This window comes from Sinocyclocheilus anshuiensis, unplaced genomic scaffold (assembly GCF_001515605.1).
Source record: "Sinocyclocheilus anshuiensis isolate Anshui unplaced genomic scaffold, SAMN03320099.WGS_v1.1 scaffold1540, whole genome shotgun sequence".
NCBI lineage: Eukaryota > Metazoa > Chordata > Actinopteri > Cypriniformes > Cyprinidae > Sinocyclocheilus > Sinocyclocheilus anshuiensis.
The window spans coordinates 39,100-53,331 of record NW_015558654.1 but is presented as its reverse complement, the minus strand read 5'-3'; the positions used below and the strand labels follow the sequence as shown (position 1 = coordinate 53,331).

The 14,232-nt window shown below is 44.9% G+C and overlaps 1 protein-coding gene across 1 annotated transcript in view; it reads right to left on the bottom strand.

Moving 5' to 3' along the window:
• LOC107681025 (protein LAP2-like) overlaps positions 1 to 6,473 on the bottom strand; it is a 9,827-nt gene extending 3,354 nt beyond the window's left edge. Inside the window, exons 1-7 of the mRNA XM_016477141.1 lie at positions 6,465 to 6,473; positions 5,878 to 6,060; positions 5,331 to 5,564; positions 3,981 to 4,070; positions 3,682 to 3,759; positions 2,264 to 2,557; positions 2,030 to 2,116 (exon numbers count right to left, since the gene is read on the bottom strand). Coding sequence (XP_016332627.1) covers positions 2,030 to 2,116; positions 2,264 to 2,557; positions 3,682 to 3,759; positions 3,981 to 4,070; positions 5,331 to 5,564; positions 5,878 to 6,060; positions 6,465 to 6,473 — 975 coding nt within the window. The remainder of the gene's footprint in view (positions 1 to 2,029; positions 2,117 to 2,263; positions 2,558 to 3,681; positions 3,760 to 3,980; positions 4,071 to 5,330; positions 5,565 to 5,877; positions 6,061 to 6,464) is intronic.
• Between the last annotated feature and the right edge of the window lie 7,759 nt (positions 6,474 to 14,232).

Below are 14,232 nucleotides of genomic sequence, written 5' to 3'. Positions count from 1 at the left end.
GGAGTCCAGCCCGGAGTCGTCACATGTCCTTCCGGACGCTCCTTCGTTGAAATCGCCGGCCGCGCCGTTCTCAAGCCCGCGCCTCTGCTCACTCTAACCCTCCCGCCGTTCCTCACTCAGTGTGTGACGCTGTTTCGTTGTGAAAGCAAAATTACTTTGTTTGGCCTTCCAAAAAGTGGACACGACTAGAAATCAGTGGTTAAGTTGTATGCACATTTTATGGAGGACCGTTTCCTGATCCTGGTAGAGTAGACTACAATGCCGGCTTTTCTGACTCAAAGACTGTAAGTACGTCTTTTATATTTAAAGAGTTTTTATATTTTATATATTTAAAGCGAGTTTTTGGGCAGTGTAGAGTAGGGATTGTTGTTTGTCATTTCTCCGATCACAAATGCAGACATGGTTTTATGTTTACGCGGCGCGCGATGCAACGCAACACGTAAAAAGACAGTATAAGTCATTATAATCCATAATTATGTCCCCACTGGATGCAACGAATGCCTCGTTTATAATGGGTTTTCATGTTTTTGAATCATCGCTCCGGCCTGACAGGGCATCATCACAATGTGGCAAGGGGCTTAACATTTCCGTCTCACGCTTGAGGTATTCGGCCAATCATAACGCACTGGATAGCTGGCCAATCACAGCACACCTCGTTTTTTCAGACCGATGAACTTTGTAAAAATCGACGCGTTTCAGAAAGGCGGGGCATAGAGGAGAAACAATAATATACAGTATGTGGAAAATAATGTGTTTTTTGAACCTTAAACCGCATAAACACATTTCATTACACCAAATACACAAAATACTGTTCTTTTTAGCAGCATCATATGACCCCTTTAAGATGAACTAATGTCTTACGGGTTTGGAATGACATGAGGCTGAGTAATTAATGACATAATTTTCATTTTGGGGTGAACTAACCCTTTAAGTACAATTTAATATCTCACCCAAGTTTGCTACTCAGGTGAATACATTTTTCAGTATTTTTACTAGAGAAAAAAAAAAGTCACATTTTTACAATGGCTTACACTTCAGCATATAGGGAGGAACTTATAAAGATCATTAGCACATTTCATAGAGTTGCACATATCAAGTAGAAACATCTACGGAGCCCCCAAGGTGACATAGAGATTAAAAAAAAATACGATGGGAGGAAAACTTATATTTAAATGCTTTTGCGTTCTCTCACAAAAGAGTTGAAACTGCATTACGAAAGCATTGAAGTGTAAGTTTTTCCTCATATTTTCCTCATAGTTATTTCCACCACCAGTTTTGCGTTTTACACATGCCAAGTTGTGAGTTTTCTTACATTAGGGGCTCCATAAAAATTTGCTTTCCACTAAATTATGTAATTCATTTTTACCCATATAATGAACTAAATATCCTTAGTCACAATGAAATCAAAATTGACTATTCTTATTTTATATATTGCATTATTTATTATAAATGCTTTACCTGTGCTCATCATTATTTTATTTTTTTTAATTCCCTCCAGCAGCTTGTCACTTACATCGCAGCAAATCAGCAAATAACAACAGTCCAGCGATCCAATCAATTCCCAATGGACAAAATCAAGTCCTGCCCTACATTTTTCTTATTTGAGAAGCTGTTTCTCTCGGCTCTGTTTCATACCGAATTGAAAACAATATAAATTCAGAGAAGCACAACTGTAATTGTTCTGGAAAACAAGATGAGATCTGATATCTTTCGAGGGAGATACTCAGATTAATTTCCTCTCTGCATACACAAGTGTAGATAATACATTTAGTTCATTGCAAACATTTGTTTGGAATTGGTTACAATTTCTGTATATTTTTTTTCTTTGGGATAGTCTATTGTAATTTGCTTTAGAGGGACTTTTCTTCGCCGAGACTCAATGAGAAAAGGACACTGGACAGGAATGTTTTGTATAGAAGTATGCCTTGCCTCAGAATGAAAGACAGAACACTGATAAAAAGCGTTCCTGAGATTTCATTGTTAAAACACACACACCCACACAGAAACACATTCTATCCGTCACACATACCGTCATAGTATTTTTCACAACCTGTAGGGCATTGTTTTTGAAGGTCTCCATGTCTTTTGTCAGCCGTAAGTCCTGCACTAGATCATTCTGGCAAAATAACATGAAAATTATCAGGAGGGAAACTGTATTGATTTTAATAATAATGCATTACAATGGGTATGACTAATTCCTGTGGCATATAATAGAACCGTTTTATAATTTTTATAATCTCGACACTCTTGACCTAGAGCCTACCAGTCCATTTCCATTGCAGACGGTAGCTTCCATCCTGTTAGTTATTGGACTGCAGTCCAGCATGGGATCAGTGGAGGATTGTGGGCCACTCAATCTGTTATTGCTCATGGTAACATCCCACTCTTGGCTAACCTGGGGGTCTGCTGTCTCCATGGTGTCAGACCTCTCATGCAGCCACGGCTCCACGGGCACGTATCTCTCCCGCAGCACTTTCATTTTTATGCAGCTCCCAGCATTCCTCAGGATGCCGACAGCCTCATGGTGGCTGACCTCCTGCATGTCTTGGCCATTGACCTGGTGCCACAAATGAAAAATGAGCTGCAGTGATTTGAAGGAAAGAGGCAGAAAGCTGACAGAAAGACCACGGAAGCCAAGGTATGAGAAAATGCCAACCATTTATGTGAGGAAATGACCTGGGATCTTCAAGGAGAAAGATGTCATTTCCGCATCATGAGTATAACCAAACAAAATTGCAGAGAAAATGACTGTTTTCAAACAGGTTTTCCAAAGATTTGTTCATCTGGCATTTGTCCCAGTAGGTCAAGGGTTTGCTGGTCAGCTGCAGTCGGCCCCTTTTGCAAGCAACATATAAATCCCAAAAAAACTTCTTCAATTATAGTAGATGTTTTTACCAGTACCTCAATTTTAGTGAGCCCTAAACAGTGTGAAAAAGACTTATGTCTATTTTCCTTCCCTTGTCTGCTGCCTTTGATGTTACAGCTCAGGATAGTCACTAGACTCCGCTGAATGTTTTGGGATTGTGTGTTGAAAGCAGCACAGAGCCACAGCGTTAACACCTTTAAGGGAAATAAACCTATGAATGGCTTTTGACTTCTAGCTGCCACTGCATATAAACTTAGGATAAGCGAAAATACCTCAAACTGACATGTAACAAATTTCTTTTAGTGAAATATTTTGTTTGAAAAAAATGTGCTTGTGCTGTCTTGCTTTAATGCAATGACATCAATACAACTGTAAGTGTGACTTGCATATCCAAATGCTTTTCCCCCCACAATGCTGCTTGGCCTGTTGCATTAAGGCACATGGGGGTCACAAAAAACTGTTCATCAGCATCTGTGTGATGATGCCCTCTAATGGCCATCAGAGAAACAACTACATCCATTCTGCAGTACAATGCTCAAATTCATGTCACTTGGTAGAATCTAACCAAATTATGTACATGACAGCTTAATTCTGTATGATTTTTAAGCTTGTTTCCTCATGAGGACAAAAAAATGTTGCTATCCTTGTAGAGAAATTTGGTTCCCATAACATAGGGAATAACAGGGCACACACACACACAAAATCAATAACTAATAATTGTATCTTTGAAGGCAAGTATTCCCAGTTGTACCCATGCTTCCCAATTAGCCATAAATCAATGTATTGTGAAACAGTACATGTACATTATGATTTACCTCCAACACTCTGTCCCCAACATGAACCCCGGCCTTCTCCGCCGGTCCACCTTTAGACACTCTGGAGATGAAAATACCCTGACACGAAGTAAAACAAATCAATCAGAGTCCAGAAGGAAATGACTAGTCACGGGGGAAGGAAATCAGGCGCACTCATATCATCAGTCGAATTGCTGGCTGGATGCACGTTAGTATTCCAGTCCATGTGTATATTTTATTGTAAATAGACCCACAGGAGCATGATAGTAATGGTGTGTAATGAGATTCAGGCGGTGGAGCTACAGGAAGATAAGGCCTACCTCATCATTCTCTTTGTACGGCAAGGAGCCTTTCCCTCCTGCAATACAAATTCCTAGTCCTCCTCTCTGTCCGTTCACTTTGATCTGTAGCTGGAGGGACAGAAAACACCGTCACCCCAAGAGTCAAACTCCAGTGGAGATATATTGCAAAATAGAATTAGGGCAGAATCACCTACCTCACCTTATACTAATACAATCAGAGTCTAACGAAAATCAGACATATAAATTACAAAGTCATTTAGTTGAAACCACTGAGTCTAGTTTAAAAGTTCATTCATTTTCAAGAGCCTCACGCCACTCTAAAATACATTATGTGCAATTTGAAGCTGCTCTTTATGCTTGTTTTTTACAAGAGATCAGAGACAAATGGCACAAAAATGAACTGTAATAGTATGCAAATTTGATTATATGCATGCCAGGCACGCAGTTCAGTCAAGCATGAGTAAATTATGTTTTCAATAATCAATAATCAAGTTTTCGAGCCTTGGGATCCTGATCCCATCTTTATTAATAATGCAGAACAGATAGAAATAGTTGGAATGTCAAATTAAATCATTGTAAAAATCCATATATTTAACAGCATACATATTTAATCCATCTGAAGTTAACATTAACTTATTGCTCACATACACACCACAAAGTTTTCATGTAAATTATACTTCTCTGTGAGCAGAACAGATCAAAATCATGTGCGTTCAGTAGAATACAGGAGAAATGAGGTGAGGAGCTTGGTAAGGTAAGAGACTGTCAGAAAACAAACTTTTATTACATCTGTAGGGAAAATGGAATCAATACTATTTGGTTTTAAATAGAAAAACTGAAGAATTTTAGCATTTAATGAGATATATATTATATATCAATTAAAATTTGTATAAAAAATGATGCACAATGGAGTCTGTATCGCAGATACAAAGCTGAGCCTTTGCTGTGTCAAGTTATGTTATAAGAATAAGTGGCAGACTGAATTCTTATTCTTAATAGTCTAGAATTGGCTTTAGTAATATATGCACTCACTTCAGTTCAAAATTCAAAATTATATAATTGGATTTTGAAGACATTGCAGTAATTATTACAGTGAAAGGTTAATTTATAAGCAAGCATAATTCTTTTTATTTGGGGTTGAGTTTTTGCCATTGTTATCAAAAAGTCAATTCCACTGTTTTCTCTAAATGAAAATGAAGGGTGATTGCAGGCTGCAGTTTTAACATTATCATTATATCAGGATTTGGACCTGGCCCCTATGCATACTAAAAAAAATACACCACTAGAGTATCAGAACTGTCACTGAAGCCCCCTCGAAATCTCTAGGTGCTTGACGAATTTGCGGCTGATTAGCTGTCTGTCTCTTACTCTTAATGGCACGTGTGAAACGACTGATTTTTGGGAACAGGGCCGCTCTGACACAGCCGGATGGCTGAGCCTCTCCGAGCTGGTGTGGCACTCTGGGTCGTGGGCCTTGTCTCTGTGGAGATGGGTCACCAGGCGCTGAGTTTTGTATCTCTGAAGCTTCCTGTCATGGCCGTTTTCTCCCCATTGAGGCTTAGGTCTGCGTCCTGCTCCCTCCAGCTCTGAGAAATGACCTAACTGAGGGAGAAAAGTGTTTTCAGTTGACATGCTATTGCTACATTTTTCTTTGATGTAAATTCACTCAGTATCATAATATATATCAAAGTACCATGGCATTACTATAAGATGACTGTACCAAGGTACCGCCACAGTGCTTGTTTGTGAGAGCAACCCACTTCCTATTGTACCCATGACTTTTAGGGGGGAGAAAATAACAGCATAGTGGTGTGTAATGACATGAGGATGAGTAAATAATGATAACATTTTCATTTGCTCAAGCCAAAGATGGTAAAGCGTACCTCTGAAACAGACATAAACATGCTGGTCTTACATCATCAGACGGCTCTTCCATCTCCTCTGCGTCTTTCTCCGGGCTGGAGCTGCGGCCATGTCCACCAGTGAGAGGAAACAAGTTGAGTCCTGACAGAGGGTCCTTCCCTGTGACCCAGCGCAGACCGGGAAAGGGCCAGCCGTGGCTGCTGTTATTCACGGAGGTTTTAGCAGCTCTGCACCTCTGTAGATGAGACAGGAACAGAAGTGATGAAATACTTTCAGCTGTTTGCTTGTTTCATTGAAACTGAAGTGTACATATCTCATTAAAAAGCTAAAACTGAAGGCATTTTTTAATACAAACAGCAGTAAACATTACCGTGGGAAGTAGGGGTGCCCTGGCGTGTAGCCCACGAAAAAATGGGGGTGCTGGGGGTGCGGTGTTAAAAATAAATTAATTAACAATTTGTAACAAAAAATAAATAGAATTCATTTTATTAATTTGTATTAATTTGTCATTAAAATTCATTTTAAAAAGTAGCCTAAGCCTAAGAGTTGTTGAATCAAATTGATTGTGAAAGTCGTTTCAACTTATTAAACTGACTTAAAAAATCATTTGTTGCCATGATTTTTTTATTATATTATTACCTGTAACATGTCTGTGCCGTACCCAAATTAAAAATTAACGATCATTTCTACAGACATAGCAAAGAGACAGCAGAGAAAGAGTGAGAGCGTTTACCTCAGCAGCAACAAATCTCGCGTTCTCACATCTGTAGCGCTTATTTTGATCTTTAACGTTAGATCTTTCCTATTCTTGAAACAAAATTAATGCTTAAGGCTGATTCAATATTAATCTTAATGAAAAAAAACACAACATCAGCAATTAATGCTACAATGACAAAGTTGTTGACTCGCTTATGTTAAACATAAAATTTTATGAACAGAACAAATAAGACTGATGTACCCGCGTTGTAAAAAAACAAAACAAAAAAAACCTTGGCCTATACAATAAAATAGTACAATGACATATTCACCTATATTAAACTTTGATCTTTTATTAACAAAATGAATAAGGATATGTTTTACCCCTGTTTAACACAAATAAATAGCCTATGGATTTCCCCTTAGGCTACCTTAAAATTATCGTAATTTGTGGTTTATTAAATAAATATTATCTTATTAATTAAAACGCATCAGCCACAAAATAGTACTATGGCAAATTCGCATATATTAAACATCTAACTTTTATTAATAAAATGAATAAGATGGATATACCTTGCATTGTAACCCAAATAAGGTCTTTTCCCTTATTTAAAACCAATGCTTAGTTTGTGGTTCATTGTTATTTTTTTATTGAAAACCCAGCAACAATAAAGACACTCACTTATATTAAATGGAGAAATTAAAGTTTTATTAACAAAAGTTGCTTTTGGATCCGTCATCATAGTGTCAGTCTTCTCGCATCACTCTTGTCACGTGACCCCAACCTCCAACCCTGACGCTTGCTTTTCAGAAAGTTAATCAGAAAAGCTAATTAAATGAACACATGTTAGATCACAACCTCCATCCATTCCATTTTTCCCGACCTTCACACCGAGGTGTCGAGGTCGTGGAATAAACCCTATATTCATCCTGATTTTTCAGCCCCACAGTTTTTAATTATTCCAACATAATGGGGCTGAATGAGCAGGTTTAGGACCATGCTGCAGGTGGAGCAGACGTTTGCACCATATCTACCATGGTGGTGTTACAGGCATACCAGGCCGACCTGCTTAAGGGCCTGGGTGAAAGCAAAAAGGCAGATAGCAGGGAGAGAGAGAGATCTGTCGGGTGTTGGGCCATGGATCTCTCTCCACGCTAGCAAGGAAAACGGCCAGAGCCATTGGCCATTCAATGGCAGCACTGGTAGCTATGGAAAGACATCTGTGGTTGAATCTGTCTGAGTTGCATGACAAGGACAGATTCTTCCTGCTGGACGTTCTGTTCTCGCCTTCTGGCCTCTTTGGTGACGCAGTACACACTGTTGTCGAGAGGTTTCAGGAGGCGAGGAAGCAGGCGGCAGTGTTTTAGCGCTACCGCACTCGATGTTCTCAGGTCCCCAGAGCTGCTGAGCGGAAGCAGCCCCAGCCATCCTCTAGCTCCTCATATTGCCAGGCCCAGAAACAAAGTGTTGCTACTTGTAGACCCCTCTGGGGAGGAGAGGTTCACACCTCAGTATACGGTGCCCGATCCTCCTCAGTGCCCTCAGGGGGCCGCTCTGTGAACCCTGCCACCTCCGGTGCTTTAGGGCACAGCGGTCTTCAGCAAGCGCTGTTCTCAGCTGCCGCCTGGCAACGGTACTGCACGAGAATGCTCATGCCCTCCAGTGGGGGAGTTAGAGTTGTCAGATCGGTTGTTACATGCCAGTCATCCGCTTCAGGGCTCCAGAGTGCCTGCTCTAGCCACACCAGAGGCCAGCCTCGAGCGGCTGCAGACTGTAGAGGCTACAGAATCCAGTTTGATTCTCACCTGCCTCGTTTCAATGGGGTTGTCCCCACACTAGTGGGCCCTGAGCAGTCTGTGGTTGTGGAACAAGAAGTAGACACTCTCTTGAGAAAGGAGGCCATAGAACATGTTCCTCCTCTCAAGAGAGAGTCCAGGATCTGCAGCCGATACTTCATCGTTCCGAAGAAGGTTGGGGGGTTGCATCCGATCATAGATCTGCATCTGCTGAACCACGCTATCAAACCCTTTTGCTTCAAGATGCTCACTATCAAACAGACCGTGTCTCAGATCAGGTCAGACGACGATGATGCAGGCATGTCTGTCTCCTGCTCATAACGAATTAATCCTCACAGCTGTAAATGGAGTGAGAGAAGAACAGTCATTCACTGTCAAACAGTTTCAGAGACTGTTAGGTCTGATGGCAGCTGTGTCCAACGTGATACCTTTTGGCCTGCTGTACATGAGACCTTTGCAGTGGTGGCTCAAGACCAAGGGGTTTTCCCAGAGGGACAACCCACATTGCATGATCAAGGTCACACGGTGATGCCATCATGCCTTACAGTGTTTCCCCTAGGTTTACAGATTTTGGGAGGGGGGGACATATTTGATGCAACATATTTTCCGACACGCCCTCTCTGTCCGCTGGTGGGAGTGTGCTTACCTGTGTAGGGCCCTATGAAATCCATTTTATTTTTTCCCAGATTCCATTTTATGTTTTTTCCAAATTCCGTTTTTTCCATTTTAATTTTTCTGGATTCCGCTTTTTCTGTTTTAATTTTTCTGGATTCCTTTTTATTGGTTAAATTAAATTTTATTAATCAAAGAGCATGTCTAATCAATTAAAATCAAGAAACTTATACAATTTCACATCAATTTATTAAAAGTTTTTTTAAAAACTACATGCTTAGGGCCCTATGAAATGTTTAGTTTTTTCTCACCATATGTTTTATTGTTACTAAATTCTCTGTTTTAGCATGTCTAATCATTTGAATGCATAAAAACAACTTAATTTATTCAAATGTATTCTTAAAATAGCCTTATTGTCACAACCAGGACAAAGAGGCAAACAGGCAGAGTAAAGTAAGTTGGTGAGTTTATTTAAAGGAACTGAGGAGCAGCTTCCAACATAAAAGAATCAAACTGAGGAATCAATGGAAGCCGAGCACACAGTCTTATCTGGGGTCGACACTCCTGTCCTTCGGCAGAGAACTGAGGAATCCTAGGCTCGAGAGGCGGGTAGGTAGGCAAGGAACCCGTGCTGAGATGCTTGTAACCTTGAGACCAGCCGACGAGTGACTGAGGTGAGTGTGCTTTTGAATGGTGTGGTAAGTGGGTGCAGGTGTCCGTGATTGATAATCAGGTGATTGTGGGCGGGTGTAGGAGGCTGATTCGGCTGGTGAGGCAAGGGTTTCCATGACATTACCCCCCCCACGGGCATCTCCCGACGTATGTCCTCTCTGTCTAGCTTCCTGCTGGGTCGCCAGAGGCGGATGTGCCGAGTGGATAACCAGACTCGGTCCCCTGGTTGATAGACGGGATTGTTGGACCGACGAGCGTCTGCATTGACCTTGTGCCTCCGAACGGCCCGCTGGAGATGGATGTGCGCTGAGTCCCATACCCTCTCGCTCTCCCGGAACCAGTGATCTACCGCTGGGACTTCCGAGTGTTCTTCGGTCCAGGGAAACAGTGGCGGCTGGTAACCAAGCACACATTGAAACGGGGTGAGTCCGGTGGTTTCCTGGCGCAAGGAATTCTGGGCGTACTCGGCCCAGGGTAGGTACTGGCTCCAGCTGTCCTGATGGTCATGACAATAGGCCCGGAGATACCGTCCGATCTCCTGGATCTTTCGTTCGGTCTAGCTGTTGGTCTGCGGGTGGTATCCAGAGGACAAACTGACTGATGCTCCCAGGAGGCGGAAAAACCTTCGCCAGACCCTGGAGATGAACTGAGGGCCTCTGTCCGAAACAATGTCTTCTGGGAGACCGAAGTTCCTGAATATGTGTTGGAAGAGGGCTTCGGCTGTTTCCAGGGTGGTAGGTAATTAATTTGCAGGATTTGGAGAACCGGTCGACGACTACTAGGATGGTCGTGAATCCGTTTGAGGGGGGTAGGTCCGTGGCAAAGTCCACCCCTAGGTGGGACCAGGGCCGGCGAGGAATGGGTAGCGGGACCAGTTTCCCTTCGGGCAGACGACGTGGCGTGGTGGAAATGGCACAGACCGAACATCCCCTGATATACCGGGCGACATCTCGGGCCATGTGGGGCCACCAGTAGCTCAGGAGGCGGAAAAACCCTCGCCAGACCCTGGAGATGAACTGAGGGCCTCTGTCCGAAACAATGTCTTCTGGGAGACCGAAGTTCCGGAATACGTGTTGGAAGAGGGCTTCGGCGGTTTCCAGGGCGGTAGGTAATCCACGCAGGGGAATTAATTTGCAGGATTTGGAGAACCGGTCGACGACTACTAGGATGGTCGTGAATCCGTTCGAGGGAGGTAAGTCCGTAGCGAAGTCTACCCCCAGGTGGGACCAGGGCCGGCGAGGGATGGGCAACGGAACCAGTTTACCCTCGGGCAGACGGTGTGGCGTGGTGGAGATGGCACAGACCGAACATCCTTTGATGTAACGGGCGACATCTCGGGCCATGTTGGGCCACCAGTAGCGGTTCTGGAGAAGCGAGAGGGTTCGGCGGCTGCCTGGGTGTCCCGATCCCGGAGAGGTGTGAACGGAGTCCAGAAGGGTTATACGCAGGATGGATGGGACATAGTTCTTCCCCTCTGGACCTCCCAGCGGAGCGGGTTCGGTGAGAGTGGCGGCACGGATCTGGTCGGTGAGTGCCCACTGAATGGGAGACATGAAGACGGAAGGTGGCAGGATGGGCTCTGGTTCTTCGGGGGTAGGATCTGGCTGGTGCTGGCGGGAAAGTGCGTGCGCTCTGACATTCTTATTCCCTGGACGATAAGTGACCACAAAGTGGAAGCAGGTAAAGAACAGAGCCCAGCAGGCCTGCCTCGGGTTTAGACGCTTGGTCTCTCGGAGGTATTGTAAGTTCTTGTGGTTGGTGATCACCTCAAAGGGATGTTTGGCACCCTCCAACCAATACCGCCAGTTTTCCAGAGCGAGCTTGATGGCCAGCAACTCTCGATTTCCCACGTCGTAGTTCTGCTCCGCCGGGGATAATTTCCTTGAGAAATACGCACATGGATGGAGCACTGGGGTTTCACCTCTCCATTGGGACAGGACGGCGCCCACTCCCAGGGTCGCTGCGTCCACCTCGACCACGAAGCGGAGATTGGGGTCTGGGTGTGAAAGGGCCGGCGCCGTACAGAAGGCCGATTTGAGCTGAAGGAAGGCCTGGTGTGCCTCCGGGGTCCAGGTGAGGAGTTTGACCTTCTGACGGAGGAGAGAGGTGAGTGGTGCCGCCAATTGGCTGAAGTGGGCGATAAAGCGGCGATAGAAATTGGCGAAACCCAGGAATCTCTGCATCTCCTTGATGGTAGTCGGTTGGGGCCAGTTCTGAACGGCATCCACCTTCCTCTGGTACATTTGCATCCCTGCAGGGGTGACGATGTAGCCCAGGAAGTGAACTGTGGATAGGTGGAACTCACATTTCTCCGCCTTTAGATACAGGCGGTGTTGGCGGAGGAGTTGGAGTACCTTGGTGACATGGCCACGGTGTGCTTCGAGATTGGGTGAATAAATGAGTATATCGTCTATGTAGATGACAAATGGGACAGGTGCGGAGCTGGTGCTCATTGGATCCACAGTAGAGACAGAGGCCACGGGTGAGTCGCCGAGATCGTTCCGGGGAAGATAGGTGGTAACTATCTGTGATCATGGGCTCTGGTGCGGGAGATGAGAGCTTGGAGGACCTTGGTGACATGGCCACGGTGTGCTTCGAGATTGGGTGAATAAATGAGTATATCGTCTATATAGATGAGGACGAACCGGTTGAGCATGTCTCTGAAGATCTCATTCATAAAGTTTTGGAATATGGAAGGTGAGTTGGAAAGCCCATAGGGCATGACCCGGTACTCATAGTGCCCGGTGGGCATCACAAAGGCAGTTTTCCATTCATCCCCCCTGCGAATGCGGATGAGGTTATAGGCGCTCCTTAGATCAAGCTTGCTGAAGATGCGTCACCGCGGAGCTCCTCCAAGGCGGCCGGGACCAGGGGAAGGGGATAGGCGAACTTCACCGTCTGGTCGTTGAGGGCCTACCTCCCAGAAATGTTTCACAAAGCTGTCCAGCGAGTGAATCCACGGACTCTGCGAATTCCATAAGGCTTCTGCCCACTGCAAGGCTCTTCCAATAGGGCATGACCCGGTACTCATAGTGGCCGGTGGGAGTCACAAAGGCTGTCTTCCATTCATCCCCCCTACGAATGCGGATTAGATTATAGGCGCTCCTTAGGTCCAGCTTGCTGAAGACGTGAGCTCCACGAAGCTCCTCCAAGGCGGCCGGGACCAGAGGAAGGGGATAGGCGAATTTGACCGTTTGGTCGTTGAGCACTCGGTAATCTATGCCTCAGATCGTTCCGTGGATGATAGATGGTAACTATCCGTGATCATGGGCTCTGGTGCTGGAGATGAAAGGCTGGGTGAGGCAGCGGCAGCGGGTAAAGATTCCCTATGGCAGGCGGTGAGGTGTTGGGAGATGCGAACCGCCTTTTGAAGGAAGCTGTCGAGCCCCACGGTGTCGTCGTATATGGACATCTGTTGCCGCAAAGCGGGGTTTAAGCCTCGGCGGAAGGCAGAGAGCAGGGCAGCCTCGTTCCAGCCGCTGCTGGCGGCGAGAGTGCGGAAGCTAAGCACATACCCATGGATTGATAACTCCGCTTGCCGCAGTTGGAATAGCTCCTCATGCACTGCGACCTCCGTGGTGGATTAGCCGAATACCTCCCGGAAGTGTTTCACAAAGCCGTCCAGTGAGTGAATCCAAGGGCTCTGCGAATTCCATAAGGCTTCTGCCCACTGCAAGGCTCTTCCAGACAGCAACGAGATGATGAAAGACACCTTTGCCCGCTCGGTCACAAACAGGTGTGCTTGCATTTCCAGGTAGAGGGCACACTGCAACAAAAACCCGCTGCAGGAGGCTGCCTCACCCGAGACGCTCGCTGGCCGGGCCATGGGACAGGCGGGTGGGGAGGCGGTGATAGTCCGATCGGTAATGGGCTCCGGTGAGGATGTGCTCTGAGGATCCATGGGTCCGTTTGAGGGGCTGGTCTTCTGTCACAACCGGAACAAAAGAGGCAAACAGGCAGATTAAAGTAAGTCGGTGACTTTATTTAAAGGAACTGAGGAGCAGCTTCCAACATAAAAGAATCAAACTGAGGAATCAATGGAAGCAGAGAACACAGTCTTATCTGGAGGTGAAAATCTTGTCCTTCGACAGATGGCAGAGGAATCCTAGCTCGACAGGCGGAAAGGTAGGCAAGGGACCCGTGCTGAGAAGCTTGTAACCTTGAGACCAGCCGACGAGTGACTGAGGTGAGTGTGTTTTTGAATGGTGTGGTAAGTGGGTGCAGGTGTCCGTGATTAATAATCAGGTGATTGTGAGCGGGTGTAGGAGGCTGATTCGGCTGGTGAGGCAGATGTTTCCGTGACACTTATTAAATGTTTTTTTCCCCTGAAAAATTGTGTATTTAAATTTTTCTGGTTATCAAATGAAGGCATAATACATCAATTTACTACAGACTACAGACGCTGAAATCACCGCGAGCGTCACCGTGCTGCGCCATTTATTCACACAGAGACACGCAGAGCATGCAGGATTCATATTTAAATAGTCTTTTTGTGACTTAATATTTACAGATACTAGTCCATATTCAAGTGTAATCACCTACTTTTGATTAATTCATTTAAAGTTTGACACTTTCCGTGACATTCCGCGTTATACAGTAAATTCCATTTTTATGACTGGACTCCGCGATT